Here is a 24,634-nt window from a genome sequence, read left to right as displayed (position 1 = left end):
CAAGGCTTTCCCTTTCAGTCTTCGTCCTTCAAAGAACTGGGCCTCCCTTTGTTCACCACCTCACCCTCACCCGCATCTCCATGAGCCTCCACATCTAACACATTTTCCACAACCTCTGTCATCTTCAAAAGGATCTTACCATTAAACACGTCTTTGCCCACAACCCCCCCAACTTCCTGCAGGGATCGCTCCCTATGATTCCCTTGTCCATTTGTCCCTCCCCACTAACATCCCTTCCAGCACTTATCCCCCCAAGCAGCCTAAGTGCTACACCTGCCCATTCACCTCCTCCCTCACTTCCATTCAGTATCCCAAACAGTCCTTCCAGGTGAGGCAGCACTTCACCCGTGAATCTGCCGGGATCGTCTATCGTATCCGGTGCTCCTGAAGTGGCCTTCTCCACGTTGTTGAGACCCATCGTAAATTTGGGGACTGCTTTGTCAAGCACCTCTGTCTGCTCCACCCACCAAAAAGCAGAACTTCCTAGTGTCCTAACATTTCAATTCTAATATCCATTCAAGTTACATGTTGGTCCGTGGCATTCCCTTATGCCACAATGAGGTCACTCTCACAGTGGAGGAGCAACACCTTACACTCCATCTGAGTGGCCTTCAACTTGATGATGACTATTAATTTCTCCTTCCGGTTAAAAAAAACCTCTCCCTCCCCTCTTCTTCTATTCCTCGTCATGGCCTCTTAACCTTCTCACCTGCCTATCACCTCCACCTGCTGCTCCTTTACCTTCCCTTTCTCCCATGGCCCACTCTCCTCTCCTATCAGATTCCTTCTTCTCCTGCCCTTTATCTTTCCTACCCACCTGGCCATCACCTTCTAGTTATCCTCCTTTCCGTCCCACCACCTTTTATTCCCTCTTCCTCCTGCCTTTCCAGTCCTGAAGAAGGGTCTTCATCTGAAACGTAAACTGTTTGTTCATTTCCATGGATACTGCCTGACCTATTGAGTTCTTCCAGCATTTTGTGTATGTTGCTCTGACTTACGCTTATTTCACAGTATCAGTTACAAAATTTTGAACACAAGCAGATGCAACTAACACTATTTAAAAATGGTTCATGCTAAACATGGTGTAGTGTCTAATGGCCACACAAGTGCACACATCTGACGCTAGTTAGAAACTGTTTGGCAACAGTATCCTGTCTCAATTAAGCAGCATAGTGTCCCAAACAAACAAAGGGAATTCTGGCTTTTTCCCCAATTAACTTTCATTCTTTAAGAGTTGTCCCAAATAAGCAGCTGCCCTAATTAACCAGAATCCACTATATTCACATGTCTTCCACCTTTTTTTTTTTAAACTCAATGAAACCTTACATGTTGAAATTTGCCAATTGTGACCTCTCTGCCATATTTCTAATTTATTGATGGTAATCTTCTCTGCTGAATAGAGGATATCCCTCCCAATTTGGTATTAATCTGAAAACTATAAATTACATTTTGCTCACGAAGTTTAAGTAATATTGCACACCCCAAGTTTTAAAAGCCAGTTGCCGCCATATTTTGAGAATGCTGGGCAGTACTTCATTTATTCGCATACAACAGCCTGCAATTTATAAAAGAAAACCCGGGGGAAAAAATAAACAAATTAGTATTAGTAGCCATAGATTAGTGGTTCTAATTGATCAAGATTAAGCATCAATCAAGATCAAGCACTGTTCCAGATCTATACACTTGAACAAATGTTCCCTGTAGCAAATTCTTCTTTCACCTACCTGTATTTTAGGACAGGTTTTCATTTTGTCTTCTTGAGGGATTGTATTTGTAACTACCACAGCTTCAAAGCATGCATTGTTGATGCGAGAGATAGCAGGACCAGAAAAGATTCCATGCGTGAGAATAGCATAGACTCTGGTAGCTCCAGCAGAGAGCAACCTGTGATGTTAAATATATCAAATCAGAATCTAAGCTTCTATTCTTTTCATTCTGCTGCTTTTATACACTTCACTCCAATCACAGGAAAATTTTTTTAAATCTATTATTACAAGTTAAAATTACTGGACAGTTTCAGTATTCCTGAACAACTTAACTGATTCCACCACCCCCTCCTCCCACCAAATGCGAAAGCACTTCAACTAGCAGGTTTTACAGACTGCTATAGCCATTCAGAAAGGAAACAGGCCCTTTGGCTCAACTCATCCATGCCGACCAAGATGCCCATTTATTAAATACCTTACAAATGAAAGGATCCTTTCATAAGGCATCAATTTATAAAAGAATAAGTATTTCAAAAAGGCAAATGCAAAACTATCTTCAGATAATTTTTAGAACCAGGTAGTTTAGTGAACAAATAAACACACAAACACACACAGTGGCACGTAAAAGTTTGGGCACCCCTGGTCAAAATTTCTGTTACTGTGAATAGTTAAGTGAGTAGAAGATAAACTGATCTCCAAAAAGTCAAACTTAAAGATGAAACATTCTTTTCAACATTTTAAGCAAGATTAGTGTATTATTTTTGTTTTGTACAATTTTATACTGGGAAAAAAAAAGAAAGGAGCACCATGCAAAAGTTTGGGCACCCCAAGAGATTTGAGCTCTCAGATAACTTTTACCAAGGTCTCAGACCTTAATTAGCTTGTTAGGGCTATGGCTTGTTCACAGTCATCATTGGGAAAGGCCAGGTGATGCAAATTTCAAAGCTTTATAAATACCCTGACTCCTCAAACCTTGTCTCAACAATCAGCAGCCATGGGCTCCTCTAAGCAGCTGCCTAGCACTCAGAAAATTAAAAAATAAATGACACCCACAAAGCAGGAGAAGGCTATAAGAAGATAGCAGAGTGTTTTCAGGTAGCCATTTCCTCAGTTCGTAATGTAATTAAGAAATGGCAGTTAACAGGAATGGTGGAGGTCAAGTTGAGGTCTGGAAGACCAAGAAAACTTTCCGAGAGAACTGCTCGTAGGATTGCTAGAAAGGCGAATCAAAAACCCCGTTTGACTGCAAAAGACCTTCAGGAAGATTTAGCAGACTCTGGAGTGGTGGTGCACTGTTCCACTGTGCAGAGACACCTGCACAAATATGACCTTCATGGAAGAGTCATCAGAAGAAAACCTTTCCTGCGTCCTCACCACAAAATTCAGCGTCAGAAGTTTGCAAAGGGAAATCTAAACAAGCCTGATGCATTTTGGAAACAAGTCCTATGGACTGATGAAGTTAAAATAGAACTTTCTGGCCACAATGAGCAAAGGTATGTTTGGAGAAAAAAGGGTGCAGAATTTCATGAAAAAAAACCTCTCCAACTGTTAAGCACGGGGCGTGGATCGATCATGCTTTGGGCATGTGTTGCAGCCAGTGGCACGGGGAACATTTCACTGCTAGAGGGAAGAATGAATTCAATTAATTATCAGCAAATATCACACCGTCTGTAAAAAAAAAAGCTGAAGGTGAAAAGAGGATGGCTTCTACAACAGGATAATAATCCTAAACACACCTCAAAATCCACAATGCACTACCTCTCAAGAGGCACAAGCTGAAGGTTTTGCCGCGGCCCTCACAATCCCCTGACCTAAACATCATTGAAGATCTGTGGATAGACCTCAAAAGAGCAGTGCATGCAAGACGGCCCAAAAATCTCACAGAACTAGAAGCCTTTTGCAAGGAAGAATGGGTGAAAATCCCCCAAACAAGAATTGAAAGACTCTTGGCTGGCTATAGAAAGCATTTACAAGCTGTGATACTTGCCAAAAGGGGTGTTACTAAGTACTGACCATGCAGGGTGCCCAAACTTTTGCTTTGGGCCCTTTTCCTTTTTTGGTATTTTGAAACTCTAAAAGATGGAAATAAAGTGATCTTGCTTAAAGTATTAAAGAAATGTGTAATCTTCAACTTTATGCCTTTTAGGGAGAGAGCGAGAGTGTGTGTGTGTGCGCGTGTTTTACATATATATATATAAAAATAAAACCATACACAGACAATAATGATCCCAACCATTCATTCATGTATGCTCCAATAGAAGTGAACTATAAGGTACCATACCATTGATTTAAAGTAGAAAATGAGGATTGGTATTGCTCCAGTAAAGCAGCTTTCATTTTCTCTGGAGAGGAATAAATAGTTGACATTTTGGACTGAGACCATTCATTAGAACTCAAAAGGGGAAGTAAAGTAGTAAAAGCTACCAAGTGATAGGTGAAACCAGGTGAGGAGGAAGGCGAGAAGAAATAAGCTGGGAGGTAAGAAGAGGTACAGGTAAAGGGCTGATGAAGGAGGAATCTGATAGTAGAGCAAACATTGCAGAAAGGGAGAGAGTAAGAGGGGAGTCAGAATGCAGAAGGCAGGCTTTCCCAATGGAATTAGGAGCTGCTCCTCTAGCCTGAGGGTGGCTTAATCGTGACAGTGGACGAGGACATGGACATGTTTTTTTACCTCTGTAGGTGGAAAGAGGTTGTTTGTTGGTGATGCAGTGCGAGGTTTGAAGAGAGCCCCACCCCCTCGGTAGGCAGCAATCAACATGGGGCCAATAAAAAGGAGGCGTAAGCGGAATGGCCATTGTTGGGCTGCGGTAGTGTTAGAGTGGTCTGGCTTTGGCAAGCTCAGGCAGCGGTTCCAAGAAAGTAAGTTTCTAGTAATTTTTATCAATACAGAGTTAGTGTTTTTAACTTGAGGTGCAGCAGTGATAGGGAATTCTATGATTACAGGAGCAGATAGGAGATTCTGAGGATGTGAAAGAGATAGCCAGATGGTAGGTTACCTTCCAGGTGCCAGGGTCAAGGATGTCTCTGATCGGGTGAATGACATATCAAGGAAGTTTCCAGTACGTTTTTGTTAGTACATAGCCAGTGTGTTGAGAAAGGATCTGAAAGTAGAGGTGTGTTCCTTGCATAAGAAGCGAGGGAGACAAAAGAAACTACATCATAGGCCGACTTCAGTGGTTGCAAAGATCTTGGATTTATTAAGGATGAGGATTCGGGGTACTTGGAGGAACATGATGAAATAAGCCAAAGTCAGCATGGTTTCCTTAGGGGGAAATGGCGCTTGACAAACCTGTTGGAATTCTTTGAGGAAATAGTAATTTGGATGAAGGAACTGATGGTTTTGCGCAGATGATACAAAGATAGCTGGAAGATACAAAGATACTGTTGAGGAAGCAGTGTGTCTGCAGAAAGTCTTAGATTAGAGGAATGGGCAAAGAACTATGAGATGGAAACTAACGTAGGAAAGTGAAAAATCAGAGATGCAAAGGGACTTGGGAGTCCTCGTGCATGATTCCCAAAAAGTTAACCTGCAGGGTGAGTCGGTGGTAAAAAAAAAGGCACATGCAATTTTAGCATTCATTTTGCAATGACTAGAATACAAAAGCAAGGATGTGAAACCGCAGCATTACAGTATTAGTCACACTGTACTTGAGTACCGTGAGCAGTTCTGAGCCCCTTTATCTAAGAAAGGATGTGCTGGCATTGGAGAGAGTAGAGAAAATTCATGAGAATGATCCCAGAAAAGAAGGGTCAACATATGAGCAGCATTTGATGTCTCTGAGCCTGCACTTGCTGGAGTTTATTTGAGGGGAGGAGAATCTCATTAAAATCTATCGAATATTGAAAGGTCTGGATAAAATGGACGTGGAGAGGATGTTTCCTATAGTGAGGAAAGTCGAGGACCAGAGGGCAGTCTCAGAATTGAGGGTCATCCACTTAGAACAGAGATGAGAAAAAATTTCTTTAGCAAGAGGGAGGTGAATCTGAGGAATTCTTTGCCACAGATGACAGTATAGGCCAAGCCATTGGATATTTTAAGGTGGAGACTGACACCCTTATTAAAGAAAAACCTATCAAAGGTTACAAGGAGACAGCAGGAGAATAGATTTGAGAGGGATAATAAATCAGCTACGATGGAATGGCAGAAAAGGCATGATGGCCCAAATAGCCTAATTCTGCTCCTCGGTCTAGTGTTGGCATAGGAATGCCATGGTAGGTCATACTGAAATGGGTGGTCCCCTCCTCCACCCCCTCCCCAACCTTTTTATTCTGGCTTCTTTCCCCTTTATTTCCAGTACTGAAGGGTTTTAGCTTGAAACATCAACTGCTTATTCCTCTGCATAGATGCTGCCTGGCCAGCTAAATTCTTGGAGCGTTTTGTTTGTTGCTCTAAACTTCTAGCATTTGCAGAATCTCTTTGTGTTTTCCATTTTCTTTAGTGGAAGAGTGTTTCATGATATTTCTGTAATCTATAATTCAGCAACTCACTTGTCTGCAGCGTGGCAAATTGTGCCACAGGTGTCTGCCATATCATCAACAAGAATAGCTACTCGATCCTTCACATCACCAACCAAAACCATTCTGTCAACTTCGTTGGCTTTTTTACGCTCCTTATGAATCAGTGCAAAATCAACGTTCAGCCGGTCAGCAATAGACGTAACTCTACAATTGGAAGGAAAGCAAATTTGTTAAGGATGTCCTCTTCCTTTTCTATGGTTGAACATCAAAACATGTACAAGTGAACATCAATTATGACAATAACCTACCAAGCTTTTGTTTTGTTCTAACTCATTATTCAACTTCATGATTTTATTAATTAGCTGAAAGTCAATGCTGATAAAATTAGGAATGATAGAAAAATTACCGGTGAGCCCGGAAGCTGCCTGCAGATCTATTCCATCATTTTAGAATGTACTGGTCTCTGTCAATCATGTAGAATTTATTAATTTTGCTATAATCCAAGGAGCCTTTAGGGTAAATATCTTGCTTTATGGGCCTTTAGCAATTGAAATGCCATTAAGTGGAGAGTTGTTAGTTGTTAATTTGATGGCAACTCATTTAGAGAGAGGGGAGTAGGTGGTAAGGAATTGCAGAGTTTACTGCAGGCGAGGCAAGGAGAGGGAGCCAACATCAGCAAAGTGAAGAAAGCAGGTTGGAATAAACTGGGAGAGTAACATCTTCTATGCTCCCACCTTGTGAACATCCTTAATGTTTGTTTTCATAACCTCAGGTTTTGATTAATATTGTTATACAAATACATGGATTCCTGAAAATGAGTAAGGTGGTGGAGGCCTGTGGCATACGTACCTTCATTCGGACAGGAATTGAATAGTTTGTAGTTTGCAGGATGTTGGCGAGACCGTACCTCAAATATTGTGTGCAATTCTGATCACCATGATAGGAAGGACTGATCAAGTTGGAGGGGATGCAGAAAATATTGCTAAGAACATTTGCTGGGACTGGTAAGCTTGGGTCCCAAGGACAGAATGGCTAGACTGGGACTGTGTTCCCTGAAGCAAAGGATGGCCTTGTAGAGACTTATAAAAACCTGATGGGCATAGATAAGGTACGTGAACAATTTTCTTTCCAGGGTAGGGGAGTCTAAAACTATTTGGATTAGGGTTTGGATTTAGGGCAACAAGGTAAAGACTCAAAGGAAACCCCAAGGGCATTTTTACATACTGAGGAAATGAGGTAGAAAGAGCATATGGAATGAGCTACCACTGTAAATGATGCAGGCAAGTACAATTACGGTGTTTAAAAGACACTTGCACAGGTTCATGCATAGGAACTTTTTGAGCGGGATATGGGCCAAATGCAGGGTAATAGGACGAGAAAGCACATTGGTAAGCATGAATGCATTGGGCTAAAAAACCTATTTCTGTGCTGTATAATTATGAAATGAATACTTTATTATTCAGGTACTGGCACTGACGTAATTTTAGGAGTTAGATATTTTCAATCAAAACTCTTGCACTCTGAAACACAATCAATGCTATTACTTGAAACCAAAGAGAACCGCATTTTTGATTAGTGCAATATTTTCCAGGAATGCAACTCCTACATAAACTAAAGGATACCTATATCCAATAAAGCACATCCCAGCTTGGCAACTCTTGTGGTGAAAGAATTGGCTTGGAATCATTATGTAAAATATAATAGGAACCCAATCCTGGTATTTGTAACTCTTATTAAAAAGAGAATGAACAATGATTTTAAGAGAATTTCATAAATGGTGGCCAGAATTAAATGCAGATTTGTCAAGGCTAAAGTGAAAGGCGATGTTAATCTAGGTAGTCTTGAAAATGGATTGGTATAATCTAAAGAGGCAATGGACTTTGCATTGCTTTCATCTTTGACCTTAAACCACACACCAAAATTGCACAAAGATCTGCAAAAATTACCGTTAATAGAATTGACAACAGTAATGAAAATTATTATACAATTAAAAAAACAGAAACCTCATCCTGACCGATAGACAGAATGTGCACAAGTAAATAAGTTCCATGCAAATGGTTATATAGAAATTATTTGGATAAGTTATTTTAGGAAGCAAATGGGGAATAGAGGGAGACCCAGAGTTGAAGTCCATAGCTTGACAATGCTGATATTGCTTAGCATTGGAACAAAATGTCAATCAATTTCTGAGAAGGATGTAGCAGGTTAAATCCAGAGGCTCTTTGAAAACTGGGAATACTAGAGAATGCACATTCATTGTCATTTTTATTGGATTGAAGATACAGTTCATGGAAAAGAAAGGGGGAAGTCAATGCCAGTTAATGGACAGCAGCAAACCAACTAATTTAAAAAGAAACACATCCGACTTAACTGGAAGCCACAGAAAGGTTTACAATACACTCCAATAACACAACTTTATCAAAAACTCAGGAATTTGGAAGACATGAAACATTGAATATCTAGCAGAAAAAGTGCACTCCCCAAAATAATTACAATGCAAAATTTGAAAAAAGTATGAGAAAAAGCAATTTTAAATTATCACCTATTTGTTAATGTAAAAAGGTTGAATGAATTCCTTTCTACAGGAAAAAAGCTACACAATTTAATTCAATACAAAATTCAACTCAAGATACTAATTTATAAAATGAAGCCACATCACATTGCAGAACATGATTGTAGGTAGTTTGTAGTGCGGTTGTAGTTTTATAGTAAAGATTCATTCTACCAATTTACCAAATGCCAAAAAAGAATTGAAACAAGGTTGGTTTACAGTAACACTCCTGATTTCAAATAGGAGCATTTCCACAATGGAAAGTGAATTAGGGTAGGTATTAAACTACTGATCTGAAAATATGTGTATCGTAAGTTCAATCATCTGCCCTCTTCCAATCACTCACCTCTTTGCTCCACCAGCATCAGGAGATACAATGATACTGTTTTTCCACTCTGCGATGTTTTCCTTAATCCACTTAAGTACTGCTGGCTCAGCATACAAGTTATCTACTGGAATATCAAAGAAACCCTATGGGAGAACAAGAATCAAAAGGAAATGAAGTAATGCACACAGACGTGTAAGGGCAGAGTAAACTGGCGAACAAGCAGTATTGTTTGGAGAAACTCTGCAGGTTGTCTTGCCGTACTCTGCAGTATTAGTAATTTTAAAAAACCCAATGGTCATTTTTTTTGGCTAATCAGAGTTCATTTTGTCTCATAGTATTACTGTAAGCATTGAAATGCTAAAGACAGGTTTAGTGAGTGGAACATGGATGGAAAGTTAAAATCACTGATCAAACATAGAAAAACTACAGCACAATACAGGCCCTTCAGCACACAATGCTGTGCCGAACTTGTACTTACTTTAGAAATTACCTAGGGCAGTGGTCCCCAACCACCGGGCCACGAAGAATGTGCTACCGGGCAGCGAGGAAACAATATAATTTGGCGATACGAAACGATATGAGTCAGCTGCACCTTTCCTCATTTCCTGTCACGCCCACTGTTGAACTTGAATGCATGTAAGGTCATCAGTCGGTCATTAACCTACAACTACTCGATTAGTAAAAAACGTCACTTGAGAGTTTGGTTGCAAGAGATAGTAGGGGACATTAAAGGCCTAATGATGATAACACAGAGACAGCCGAGGCCGAGACTGCAAAAAAAAAAGCTTCCTTCAACAGAAAATATGACAGGTTGTACATAAAATATGGCTTTATTGCGACCAGTGACTTACAAGCTCTAAGCCCCCTGTGTGTGATATGTGGAGACAAGCTGTCTAAAGAGGCAATGAAGCCCTCAAAACTGCTTCGGATCCTTGAGTCCAAACACCCTGCACTTAAAGACAAACCCGTTGAGTTTTTTTGAGCGGAGAAAATGTGAGCAAGCGGGACAGAAGCAAGTGCTGAGAGCCACGAGCCACCACCTCCACAAATGCTGCTGCTCTGAGAGTGTCGTACTTAGTGGCTAGCCGTATTGTAAAGGCTAAGAAGCTTTTCACTGTTGGTGAAGAATTGATTCTGTCTGCTGCCAAGGACATGTGTCATGAACTGTTGGGAGAAGCTGCAGCTAATAAGATGGCACAGGTTTCTCTTTCAGCTACCACAGTTTCAAGGAGAATCGATGACATAGCGGAGGACATTGAAGCACAGCTGTTAGAAACACAAGTCAAAGAGGTTGCTCCTGAATGCCAGTCTACACACTGTCACACACAGGGAAATGCTGGCTAGCCGAAAAATGTCACCTGATCTTAACAGAGTATTGAGTGATGTTGTTGAAAAGCAAAAGCCCTTAACTCACGTCTGTTTGAGCAACTTTGTGAGGAAATGGATGCAGAGCACAAACGCCTTCTCTTACACACTGAAGTCAGGTGGTCAGGTGGCTATTGGGGGGAGGCGGGGGTAGAAGAAAGCAAGCCCTGGCCAGGGTTTTTGAGTTAAGAGAGCAACTACAGAGATTTCTTTCAGGAAAAAAGTCACCACTGGCAGCACACTTCAGTGATGAGGAGTGGATAGCAAAACTCGCTTATTTGACATCTTCAACCTGCTCAATGAACTCAATTTGTCACTTCAGGGGAGAATGATAACTGATTGATACAGTATCTGCTTTCAAAGCCAAACTGGAACTGTGGGGACAGTGAGTGGACAGGTGCATATTTGACATGTTCCCAAAATTAACTGGGATTTTGGGAGAGACTGAGGCTGCACCGTCCTTCTCACAGCTGGTGCGTGATCACCTATCTTCGCTGTCGACAGAATTCCAGTGTTACTTCCCAACCGCAAATGACCCAAGACGTGCAAAGGAATGGGTCCGCGATGTTACATACCTCAAGGAGATCGGTGATTTTTTTTGTGAGAATGATGTAATGGTCTTTTGGAGGTCACCTGATGTAATTTTCCAGCCGATGAGGTCACGTGATGACATGTGCACCACGGGTATATAAGGGAAGACCCCAGATGACACAGTTAGTTTTTAGTTTTCCAGCTAGAACGTGCATCTGTGTCTCCGTTTCTGTTGCGTATTTATTTTATGATGCAGTTTCACTTTTTTAAAAAACGAAGTGTTGCATTCTGTTGCAAGGTACAATAGTGCTGGATTGGCAATTTTTGCTAGATGTGTTGATGTACCTTATTCCAGCAGTAGTACGGGAGAGTGAAGACTTTATCGAAGTACAGGACCCCAAGGATTGAGGAGTCGGTTTCGTTCCGCAGTTCAGCAAAGGATCGACCTTATTGAGTCTTCATTGAAGGAGTAGTGACCTGCATCGAAGATAACTCTTGCCAAAAGAGCAAAGAGTTCATGCAAGGTTTGCTCTCTAGAATTTAAGGACAGTTGTTTTAAACTGTTTATTTCCTGCATCATGAATCCTTTGGACAGAACCAGCAGGAAAGTCACGTCTATGAAGAAATCCTTCTCCAGAGAAGTCTCCCCCAATTGAACATATAAATTTGTTGGACTTTCAAATTTACCATTTTAAGAACTATATCTGACTTTACCATTTTAAGAACTGTTTTTGCATTTAACACTTTAAGAACCAGTGCCGAGTGACGATTTGTTGAACGGCTGCATAGTGGTTAACTTCCAGTTAAGATTTTCATTTGTTTTATTTTTAATCATTTATCCGTATTTAATAAATGTTTGGTTGTTTTTATATAACCTGTTTCAATTCATATTCATTGTTGCTGGTTATGTAACAGCGACCTATTTGTGAATGTCCCCAGTGAATCATCCACGTCAGCGCGGGAAGATCAACTCCTCGAGCTTGCAAATGACGGTGGGTTGAAAAGTATGTTTGATGTAACATCTCTGCCGGCATTCTGGATCAAAGTCAAGGCTGAATATCCTGAGACAGCCACGAAAGCACTGAAAACGTTGCTTCCATTTCCAACATCATATCTCTGCGAAGCGTGCACACCCCCCACCCCCCCCCCGCCACCACTTGGCCAGTCTGCAAGAATATTGTCAATATTAAACTGGTCTGCGGTGCAAATAAAGGTTGGGGGACCCCTGACCTAGGGTCACCCACAGCCCCAAGCTCCATGAGTCTCTTAAAAGAGCCTATCGCATCTGCCTCCACCACCACCACAATCGAGGGCAGCTCATTTACATGCCACTCACCATTCTTTGCGTAAAAAAGTTACCCGACATCTCCTCTGTACCTAATTCCAAGCACCTTAAAACTGTGCCCTCTCATGATAGCCATTTCAGCCCTGGAAAAAAGCCTGACTATCCACAAAATCAATGCCTCTCATCATCTTATATACCTCTATCAGGTCACCTCTCATCCTCCGCCGTTCCAAGGAGAAAAGCCCAAGTTCACTCAACCTATTCTCGTAAGGCATGCTTCCCAATCCAGGCAACATCCTTGTAAATCCCCTTTCTATGGTTTCCACATCCTTCCTGTAGTGAGGTGACTAGAGCTGAGCACAGTACTCCAAGTGGGATCTGACCAGGGTCCTATATAGCTGTAACATTACCTCAGCTCTTAAACTCAATACCACTGATGATGAAGGCCAATATACCGTACGCCTTCTTAACCACAGAGTCAACCTGCGCAGCAGCTTTGAGTGCCCTATGGACTCAGACCCCAAGATCCCTCCAATCCTCCACACTGCCAAGTACCTTACCATTAATACAATATTCTGCCATCATGTTTGACCTACCAAAATGAACTACCTCACACTTATCTGGGTTGAACTCCATCTGCTACTTCTCAGTCCAGTTTTGCATCCTATCGATGTCCTGCAGTAACCTCTGACAGCCCTCCACACTATCCACAGCACCCCCAACCTCTGTGTCATCAGCAAGTTTACTAACCCATCCCTCCACTTCCTCATCCAGGACATTTATAAAAGTCACGAAGAGAAGGGGTCCGAGAACAGACGCAAGGCACACCACTGGTCACTGACCTCCATGCAAAATATGACGCATCTACAACCACTATTTGCTTTCCATGGGCAAGCCAATTCTGGATCCACAATGTCCCCTTGGATCCCAAATCTTGCATGGATACCTTATCAAATGCCTTGCTGAAATCCATATACACTACATCTACTGCTCTATCTTCACTGTGTTTAGTCACATTCTCAAAAAATTCAATCAGGCTCATAGACATGACCTGCCTTTCACAAAGCCATGCTGCCTATTCCTAAGCATATTATCCTCTCCAAATCTTCATAAATCCTGCCTCTCAGGATCTTTTCCATCATCTTACCAACCACTGAAGTAAGACCCACTGGTCTATAGTTTCCTGGGCTATCTCTACTGCCTTTCTTGAATAACGGAACAACACCTGCAACCCTCCAATCTTCCGGAACCTCCCCCGTCCTCATTGCTGATGCAAAGATCATTGCCAGAGGCTCAGCAATCTCCTCCCTTGCCTCCCACAGTAGCATGGGGTACATCTTGTCCAGTCTCAGACACTTATCCAACTTGATGCTTTCTAAAAGCTCCAGCACATCCTCTTTCTTAATATCTATATACTCAAGCTTTTCAATCCACTGCATGTCATCCCTACAATCGCCAAGATCCTTTTCCGTAGTGAATACTAAAGCAAAGTATTCATTAAGTACCTCAGTTATCTCCTCTGGTTCCATACACACTTTTCCACTGTCACATGTGATTGGTCCTATTTTCTCATGTCTTATCCTCCTGCTCTTCACATACTTGTAGAATGCCTTGGGGTTTTCTTTAATCCTACTCGCCAAGGCTTTCTCATGGCCCCTTCTGGCTCTCCTAATTTCACTCTTAAGCTCCTTCCTGCTAGCCTTAAAATCTTCTAGATCTCTATCATTACCTAGTTTCTGAACCGTTTGTAAGCTTTTCTTTTCTTCTTCTAGTTTTTCAACAGCCTTTGTACACCACGGTTCCTGTACCCAACCATCCTTTCCCTGTCCCACTGGAATGTACCTATGCTGAACATCACGCAAATATCCCCTGAACATTGCCACATTTCTGCCGTACATTTTCCTGAGAACATCTGTTCCCAATTTATGCTTCCAAGTTCCTGCCTGATAACTTCATATTTCCCCTTACTCCAATTAAATACTTTCCTACCTGTCAGTTTCTAGCCCTCTCCAATGCTATGGTAAAGGAAATAGAATTGTGATCATTATCCCCAAAATGCTCTCCCAGAGAGACCTGACACCTGACCAGGTTCATTTCCCAATATCAGATCAAGTACAGCCTCTCCTCTTGTAGGCTTATTTACATATTGTATCAGGAAACCTTCCTGAACACATCTAACAAACTCTTCCCCATCTGAACCCCTTGCTCTAGGGAGATACCAATCAATATTTGGGAAATTAAAATCTCCCACCACGACAACCCTGTTATGATTACACCTTTGCAGAATCTGTCTCCCTATCTGCTCCTTGATGTCTCTGTTACTATTGGGTGGTCTATAAAAAATACCCAGAAGAGTTATTGACCCCTTCCTGTTCCTAACTTCCACCCACAGAGACTCCGTAGACAATCCCTCCATAACTTCCTCCTTTTCTGCAGCCGTGACATTATCTCTGATCAGCAGTGCCACGCCCCCACCTCTTTTGCCTCCCTCCCTGTCAAAAGCCTGCCACTCGAAGTAACCATTCCTGCCCATGAGCCATCCAAGTCTCTGTAATGGTCACATCATAGCTCCAAGTACTGATCCACGGTCTGTTCATGATTTGTTCATGATGCTTCTTGCATTAAAATAGACACATCTCAAGCCATCGGTCTCAGCATATCCCTTTCTCTATCATCTGCCCATCCTCCCTCTCGCACTGTCACCAAACTTTCTCTAAATGTGAGCCAGCCGCCCCTTCCTCCAGCTTCAGCCCCTCTCACACCACATGGATTAAATGGACAGCAGTTATACTCATTGAGGGACACAAAGGAATCAGAGTGGTCAGGGAGGTAGTCATGCTGCAAACTCATGCAAGGCAGATGAACTTGGGGCATGGATCAGCACGTCATAGCTATTACATAAACATGGTTGAGAGATGGACAGGACTGGCAACTCAAAGTTTCTGGGTACAATGCTTCTGGCATGGCAGAGAGAGGAAGCTGCACCATTAACTAGGGTTAATGCAGTAGTTGGTACTTACTACTTAGAAAAGATACCCAGAGTGAGTTGCCAGAGGAGATGGGAGTCAGAAAATTAACAAGATTAGAGAGATATCTGGACTGGGACCTGAATGAACATAAGTAGCATGTGGAATTAATGCAGTCAAATAGGATTGATATAATCATGATGGAGGAGTTGGGTGTAGTTGGCCAAACGAGACAAGCTCAGAGAATTGTCCAAGTGATTTATTTAGCGAAACACCAAGGAGTAAGTCCATCGAGCCACACTGCCCCAGCAACCTCCAACTGGTGTAACGTACATAACTCACAGCCGCCGACATCAAGTTGGGGATTCACTTTAAAATGCTAGTCCGATGTGATGACATAATTACGTAAAGGGCTTTTACTGTGCTTTGTGTTCAGATTTTTGGAGTTCAATAAATGAGCTGTATAGTTCTTTTCTTAAACATAAAATGCCTCACTGTTTTATTTGTGAAAACCCACAAACCCTGGCCAAATCACCATACATTTACAAGGACCTACCCAGTACATTTTTGGATTGTGGGAGGAAATCTGAGCACCTGGGGAAAACTCACACATATTCCTTACAGATAACACTGGAATTAAACTCCGAACTCTACTGTCCCGAAGTATAATAATGTTGTGCCAACCGCTTTGCTATCGTGGCCTTCAAAAACTATTAAAAACTGATTAAGTTTAAAAAAACTGGCTGCAACTGTACTTTATAATCCCAAAAATTTATCAGATAATCAGTTTTCTTCCGATCAAGCCCAGCGTACCTGTATTTGAGAAGCATGAAGATCCATTGTGATGATGTGATCTGCTCCAGCCACAGACAGCATGTTGGCAACCAATTTTGCAGATATAGGAGCACGACTCTTAAAAAAATAAAGGAACTTATTTTAAACTTTAAAAAATCTAAGCACAAAATTTTAAGTATCCCTTTAGATTTTACTTCCCAGAGAATAATTCATTAAGCAGTAGCTTGAGATGAGATGACATTCAATTGTGCAACCAAATTGTAATCCATTTACAACTGATAAGCCCCCAGCACATCCTTAGGTTGCGTTCACCATTATTTTGATGTATTTGTAAATATGAATACAATTAATTTTCAAACTAATATTGCTGAAACAGAAGCCACCTACTACCCTTTCCAATTGTCATGGTCAACCAATCCAACTTTCTCCAATGCCTCTCCTCCCTCAGAGCCCAGTAGGTCAGGATGTTTGGATTAAATCCCATCTCATTATTGCCTTAATATTATCACACTTGACACTATTCGTAAGGCTAATTCAGGAATCCCTAGAAAGGAGACATCCTTGGACTTAGCCCTTCTACACAGAGGAACAGAAGCCACCACTAGGTTCAGGAACAGTTATTACCCTACAACCATCAGGCTCCTGAACCAGCACAGATAACTTCATTAACTGCTACCCTGAACTGATTCTATGACCTTTAAAAGGACTTTTTACAACCTATTCTTAGGACTATTTTTATTTGCAGTTTGTCTTCTTTCGCACATTGGTTGCTTGTCAGTCTTTATGTATAGTTTTTCACAGTTGTATTGTGTTTCTTTCCTCCTTAGAAAAAAAAAGCATCTCAAAATTGTAGTAGATGGTAACATACGCACTTGATAGTAAACTTTGAACATGCTGCCTTTGCCAGTTTTCCATATATATCCCACTGGCATCTACCTTCACATCAAGCACAAATTCCTATAGTTTCAATCTGTTTGTACAACATGGATGAATTTTCTATATTGGATGACTGAATTGTGCCTGATTTCCACCACAAGTTGATTCCATGTTACTCTGCCAATCTAGTGTAATTCAGTGTTGAATATTTTGTCATCCAGTACCTCTTTACACACTGGCCATGATAATAACTACTAACTTCTAAATTGCATACCTCACCACTTCTGCTCAAGCAACTGTACTCATTATCTCATTATTCTAATCTTCACCTTGGTATGGTCGTATCTCCCCATGAACCCTGGTTCCTGCACCTTATATACATCAAGTTCTTGTCATCAATCATATCCATTCTTGCTGATCGTTTTCCCCTCTACAGCTCCATTTCCAATTTCATGGTCAATTCTAGACACCACACCTTCCCTGTCACATATTCTGCTCACCAGGTCTTTAGCTTTCTCTTTAATTCTCCTCTCAAACCACTCTACTGTGCAGCCTAGGTTGGTCTTAAGATTAGCTAATAGGGGTATAATTAGGTAGTTTTCATTGACTAAATAGTAACCACAATGTAATATAATGGTCAAGATACTGCAGCTAATGAAGATTTTTTTTAAGTAAATACAAAGGATGTTGAAACAGAATTTTTAACTTAAAAGCTTCAACTGATTTAACAGAATCTTTTTGGAACTTATCTGTTTGTGCCCTGATGTTCCAAGTTAGATTTCCTGAGGGAACAAATTAAACATAGCCAGCTAACTGGGATGCAACATGTTCTATAAAAGAGAAACTTTGATGTTTCTATCTAATTGGATGACTCCATGAAGTTAGTGTCATCGATCGGGCTAAAATTTTAAAATTAATAAATAGGATACACAGGTCATTTGGTTAAAGTGAAAGACAATGGAAGGCCACAAATGCATTTCCTAATAATGGAGAATCAGATAAGAGTTCATTCGTATAGAAACAAGATACTGCAGATGCAGGAATTTGCAGCAAAAGTAATCTGCTGGAGAAACTTCTCAGGTCAAGGTGCACGCGAGAACTCTGGAACTGCTGATGCTTCAGGTCAAGACTCTACATCAGGGCTTCCTCTCCAATCACTGATGCTTGATCTACTGAGTTCCTCCAACAGATTGATTTGTGTAACCAATTCACTGACAAGATAACATTCAGTAGTGGTGATGGACAAAGGGTATTTGTTAACCACTTAAAATATGCAATTTAAGTGTATTCATGAAGGGTACATACAAATCAGATGGACAGGTAACCAAGCTCTTTGAAGTAACCTTGCACTAACACATTGTGTAGATGAAAAGTCAGAAAAACTTACTACTTGACAAACCAATCAACATACATGAGCAAATGAATTGTGGTCCAAGTTCATATCATGACAAAACCAATAAGTGCATTTTCTTTGTGAAGTAACAGAATCATTCCACCCATGATTCTTTTTGATAACTTGACCTTTGAGGTATGTTACACCAACCACACTCATTCCCCCACTTCCATTTAAAAAAATTTTTCCAAGCTAATCATATGAAATGGCATCCACTTTTGATTGGTATTGTCAGTGAAGTCTTATCATACAAAGAAAATTAAAATATGGTATTGTATTCTCCATCAATTTTGTCAATATTAGTGTATTTAGACTTGGATTAATAGGAACTTAAATTTAGAGGGAAAAAAAATCAAATCAATCCTACCTTGTCTTTCTTGTCCTGCCTTGCATATGGGAAGCAGGGGATTACTGCGGTGACACGGCAGGCCGAGGCAATCTTACAGGCATTGATCATGATGAGTAACTCCATGAGGTTGTCATTGATTTCTCCACAACCACTTTGTACAATGTAAACATCTTCACCTCGAACACTCTCACCAATCTCCACACTTCAGGGGCAGGGAAGTGAGAAAGAGGAAGGAAAAGAAAATCAAAATCACTATTTATTAATTTTAATTTTTTTGCTTATGCAGAGCTCAGCAATCACACAATAAGCAGTGATCTTAGTGACTCTGTACAGCACTGTTAAAATGGGGATGAAAAGGAAAGGATGGGTTGTGGAATAACAAACAAAAATCATGTAGTACTTATTCATTTGGAAGATTTGGGTTCTCCAGTCCAAGGAAAGTAGTTCCAAAGAACACCCCAAAAATAAGTGAACTTGTTCTCAAGGTCACTTTTCTCTAAACTTCTGCCTTTGATACATTCCCAGCAATAACAACATTTCTGAAGCATACAGCAGTATTGTAATTCCCTCTCTACAGTTACTTTTTTAAATCTAAGTTAAAAACCTCCTTTTTTGCTAACTGGCAAATTATCTCACAAAGAAAAACAGTTTTATAAAAAACCTGGTCTCTCCACAACCACTTTACACCCTGTAAACATCTTTACCCTCTAATTTCTCACTAATCCCCATTCAAGGGTTGCACACAAGACAATGGTGGAAATACTGGGAAGGATTTTGAGGAATGTCGATCAGTGACAGTCAATAACACAAACTAGTCAAAGAACAGTTTGAGAGTGATGTTACACGAAAGGGATAGGGATAGTGTTAGGGTGGCTTCTGAGGTCAATATCAGTATCAAATTTCTTCCAGTTTAAGGACACATAAAATTTAGATTATTAAAAGAATATGAATGGATAGCAAGTATACAGCCAACTATATCACTCACCCCGATTGTTTAGTTAATAATCACTATTTTGTTAAGAATTACTTAATGATTGATCCACATTTCTTTTAATCCAAACACTGATGAAATCATACAAACATCAATAATACAAGCATTAGCAAACCTCTAAAACAAATTTTTGAAGCCTACACTAAATGATTTTAGTAGATGCAACTATTCAATTAAATCTAGATAGTTATTGATAGAGACCCCATGCGATTGATGCATTTTACCTTCTAAAGGGCGCTGTTGATGTCTTGTCAAGTCGCTGCGATGAAAAATAACTAAATGGCACATTGTACTGGCATGGTTAACTGTGGTGTACAGATTGTACAGTGAGTCCCAACCAAGTGGGATACTTTGTTACAGATATTATGAACACTCTAATCAAGTTTCATTGGAGTTAGAAGTCCTTACTGAATTTGGAAATCAGACAATCATGTAATGTAGAGTATCATGAACTTGTGAAAACATTATTTATAGCTGATCCAATTAGACTTCTGGTAGAGGATACTGCCCTCAACCCTAGATCTGGGCTGATGGTAGGCATGGATCTGCCATTGAACAGCAGGATTTGAATGTTAGACTCTCCCTTGCCAGAAATAGTTATAGATTTGTGGTGGAATTAACATATGCATTTTCCCAAGCCTGAAATTGTTCACAGCTTTGTTCCCTGTCATTATGGATTGCTTTATTATCAGCAGACTTGCAAATTAAGTTTACAGAATGCAATCATCAACAAATATCCCCACTTCTGACCTCAAGACTGAAGGAAAGTTCAGTGCCTACACTGATAAACATGTTTATTTGGTTTGCTGTGATCGCCTGATACAACTATCATTTCTGATAGTTTTTAAATAATCAACCACACTGCCGTCAGATGGGAGTAACATTTGTATAAATGCAATCAAGGAGATAAGTATGCTGGATTTTTAAAACAGTCCAGTAGTTTTGAGGTTTCTATAACTGATACTCTATTTTTATTCCAAACTATATAGTTACTTCAATTTAAAACCTCTGATATTGTGCCAAGATCATTCCAATACAAAGACCTAGAATAATTAGCAAGCATATAACCACTTGTACTCGAAGTTCAAACGTTCAAAGTTATTATCGAAGTACGTGTATGTTACCATGACCTAAAGATTCATTTTCGTGCAGGCATACAGGAAAAATAAAGAAATACAATAGGACCCATGAAAAATTATACATAAATACTTATGTGCAAAAGATATGCCATGCAAGGCATGTATAAGAGTCGAAGTCCCAAGAATTAATTTGGAGTTCGGTCAGTGAAGTTATCCATGCCAATTCAGGAACCAAATGGCTATAGGATAATACCTGTTCCCGAACGTGGTGGTGTGGGACCTAAAACTCCCGTACCTCCTGTTTGATGGTAGTTGTGAGGAGAGCACAGCCTGGATGGTGGAAGACTTTGATGATGGATTCTGTTTTCTGGTGGCAAAGCTCCATACAAATGTACTCAATGGTGGGGAGGGCTTGCCTGTGATGGACTGGTCCATATTCACCACGTCTGGAGACCCTTCTGTTTCTGGGCATTGATGCTTCCTTACCAGGCCGTGATGCAACCAGTTAAGATGCTCTCCACTGTGCATCGGTATACAAGTTTGTGGTGATATGATGAATCTATGCAAACTTCTAAGAAAGCAGATGCGCTGTCATGCCGTATGTGTTGGCTCCAGTTCAGATAGGCTGATATGTTAGCGCCAAATAATTTAACATTACTGACCCCCTGCACGTCCAATCCTCTAATGAGGACCACCTCAAGGACATCCAGCTTCTTCCTCCTGCAGCAGATAATCAGCTCTGATTTTTCTGATGTGGCACCATCCAACCAGATTTTCAATCTCCCTCCTATATGCCGATTGTCACCATCTTTGATTAGGCCTATAGTGGTGGAGGCCACAAAGTTAAATAAATATGGCATTGGAGCTGTACTCAACCACAGAATCAGAAATACGAAGTGATTAGTCTATTGTCAAGATTTTGTTGCATCATACAGCATGCAGCAGGCATTTCAGCCCATCTCATCCATGCCAACTGTTGCCTACCAAACTAGTTCCATCTGCCTGCACTACCCCATAGCTCACTAAACCCCTCCTACCCATGCGGTTATCTAGATGGCTCAAATGTTGCTCATGTGCCTGCTTCAACTACACTTTCTTGCAACTCATTTGAAATATGCATCACCTTGATGCCCCTTTAAAATCTCTTATATCTGAAGTTAAAACATGCCCACTTGTTTTTAGGACCCGCTCCCTAGAAAAAAGCCAGTATGCTTTCATCGCATCCAATCCATGCCCCTCATGGTCTTGTACACCTATCAGATCACCTCTCGATCTTCTATGTTCCAGTGAATAAAGTCCTAGTCTACTCCACCTGCCCTTGTAACTCAGTTCCCTGAGCCTAGGCAACATGCTGGTAAATCTTGTAACGTCTTTCCTACAACAGGACAATCAAAACAAAATTCAATACTACCAAGAGTTCCTTACCAATGTATTATGTAGCTGCAACATAACTTCCCAACTTCTACACTTGATGCTCTGACTGAAAGCTAGCACGGCAAATACTTTCTTCGCCACATTATCTGTGAATTATACATGTGTACTCCTAGTTCCCTGTTCCACAACACTTCCAGGGCTCTATCATTCACTGTACAAGTCTTGCCCAAGTTTGATCTGCTAATAAAAAACCGCACATTTATCAGGATTGCAAGACATTTGCCAATTTCCAGCCCACATAACTAGCTAATCAAAATCCCTTGTTAATTTTTCAAGACTTTCTACCCAATCTACACCACACAATTTTAATATCATCTGCAAAATTATCAACTGTGCCTTGTACATTCACATCCAAATTATTTACATAAATTGCAAAAAGAGGTCCCAATACCGACCCCTATGATATAGGTCTCCAATCTGAGAAACAACCCTTGACCATCACCTTCTGCTTTATACCACTGAGCCAATTATGAATTCAATCCACTATCTCCCCCGTCTCCGGGATCCCATGCAACCTAACCTTCCAGTCCAGTCCACCTGTCAAAGTCAATATAGACATCTATTCTGCACCCTCTTGGTCACCTCCTCAAAGAACTCCAAGAGATTTGTCAGACATTTTTCAATCAGGTCTACAATCAAGAATTAAAAGGTAGGGCTTCGCGGCAGCTTCTCTGAGTTGAGCTGCGAACAATCAACAAGAGGGATTCATTAGAAAGTGCAAATAAAAGTAGTGCAAGTGTAGCAGCCATTGCTTTGAGTGTGCCAATGTTTAGCGTGCCTTTGGCTCATCAGGTTTGCTTGGGCAAGGGAAAATTTATTTATTTTTTGTTCTTATTTGTTCATTCCTCATCTGCTAGGGGATAGTACTGTAGTGAGAATGGCTCCAAAGGCGGTGTTTGGTACTGTTTGTGGGAAGTTGAAGTCTGGGAGACCTCCAGTCTCCTGGATAAATACATCTGCACTAGATGCATCGAGCTACAGCTAGATGACCTTCCACTCTATAAGGGAAAATGAGGTGATAGATAGAAGCTATAGGGTAATTACCCAGAGGTTGCAGGAGACAGGTAACTGGGTGACTGTCAGGAGAAAAGGAAATGCATAGCCAGTGCAGAATACACCTGTGGCCATTCCCCTCAATAACAAGTATACCACTTTAGATACTGTTGAATGGGACAACCTACTGGGGGGGAGCCACAATGATTGGGTCTTTGGCACCGAGTCTGGTGCTGTGGCTCAAAAAAGCAAAGAGGTGAAGAGGACTGCAGTGTTGATAGGAGATTCCATAGTTAGAGGAACAGAGACGAGATTCTTGGGCGTGATAGAGACATGGGTGGTGTGTTGCCTCCCACATGCCAGGTCAGAGAGGTCTCAGATTGGGTTCATGGCATTCTCAAGGATGAGGGTGAGCAGCCAGAAGTCTTGGTGCGTATGACAACAATGACATAGGTAGACAAGGTGAGGAGGTCCTGAAGAGAGATTTTAGGGAGCTAGATAGAAAGCTGAAAAACAGGACCTCCAGCAGAGTAATCTCTAGATTGCTGCCTGTGCCATGCAGCAGTGAGGGCAAGAATAGAATGATTTGGCAGGTGAATGTGACTGAGGAACTGGTGCAAGGTGCAGTGGTTCAGATTTATGGATCATTGGAATCTTTTCTGGGGAGGGTATGACCTGTACAATAGGGATGAGTTACACCTGAACCCAAGGGGTTCCAATATCCTTGCAGGCAGGTTTGCTAGAGCCATTTGGGAGGGTTTAGTCTGATTTGGCAAGAGGGTAGGAACCAGACAGAGTGCTGCAGATGAGGTAGTCAGTTTACAAAGGCAATATGTAGGGAGACTCATAGAAAAGAGAGGCTGATAAGGCAAAATTGCAGTCAACTGGATGAGTGGCAATGTAAAAGACAGAGAAAATCAAAAAGGGAGAATACAAGTCTGAAGGTACTATATTTGAATTCATGATGTACACCGAATAAGATGAACTTGTAGCTCAGTTACAAGTGACATGTATGATGTCATAGGCATCACTGAATCATGGGGGAAAGAAGGTTATAGCTGGGAATTTAATGTCAAGGAGACACATTGTATCAAAAGGACAGACAGGTCGGCTGAGGCAGTGGTATGACTCCGTTGGTATAAAATGAAATCAAACCATGAGAGGTGATATAGGGTCGGAAGGTGTTGAATTATTGTGGGAAGAACTAAGGAACTGCAAGGGTGAAAAAACTCCGATGGAATTTATATACAGACCTCCAAACAATAGGAAAGATGTGGTCTACAAACTATAACGGGATGCCAAAAGAGTCCTCAATAGTCCTCGGGGACTTCAAAATGCAGACAGATTGGGAAAATCAGAATGGTGCTTCATCCCAAAAGAGGAAATATCAAGAATGCCTACCAGTTGGCTTTTTAGAGTGGCTCGTAGTTGAATCACTAGGGGATCAACTATTCTAGTTTTGATGTTGTGCAATGGATCAAAATTGATTAGAGAGTTTAAGGTAAAAGAACCCTTAGGTACAAGTGATTGCACT

The 24,634-nt window shown here is 41.0% G+C and overlaps 1 protein-coding gene across 1 annotated transcript in view; it reads right to left on the bottom strand.

Moving 5' to 3' along the window:
• The window catches only part of prps1b (phosphoribosyl pyrophosphate synthetase 1B), a 55,040-nt gene that overhangs the window by 11,238 nt on the left and 19,168 nt on the right, over positions 1–24,634 (bottom strand). The window contains exons 2-6 of the mRNA XM_063060809.1: positions 18,622–18,805; positions 16,004–16,102; positions 9,062–9,186; positions 6,195–6,368; positions 1,725–1,884 (exon numbers count right to left, since the gene is read on the bottom strand). Of these exons, the coding sequence (XP_062916879.1) occupies positions 1,725–1,884; positions 6,195–6,368; positions 9,062–9,186; positions 16,004–16,102; positions 18,622–18,805 (742 nt within the window). The remainder of the gene's footprint in view (positions 1–1,724; positions 1,885–6,194; positions 6,369–9,061; positions 9,187–16,003; positions 16,103–18,621; positions 18,806–24,634) is intronic.

This window comes from Mobula hypostoma, chromosome 10 (genome assembly GCF_963921235.1).
Source record: "Mobula hypostoma chromosome 10, sMobHyp1.1, whole genome shotgun sequence".
In the NCBI taxonomy this organism is placed as follows: domain Eukaryota; kingdom Metazoa; phylum Chordata; class Chondrichthyes; order Myliobatiformes; family Myliobatidae; genus Mobula; species Mobula hypostoma.
Note: the sequence above shows the minus strand (reverse complement) of the source record. Positions and strands in the feature narration are given on the sequence as shown.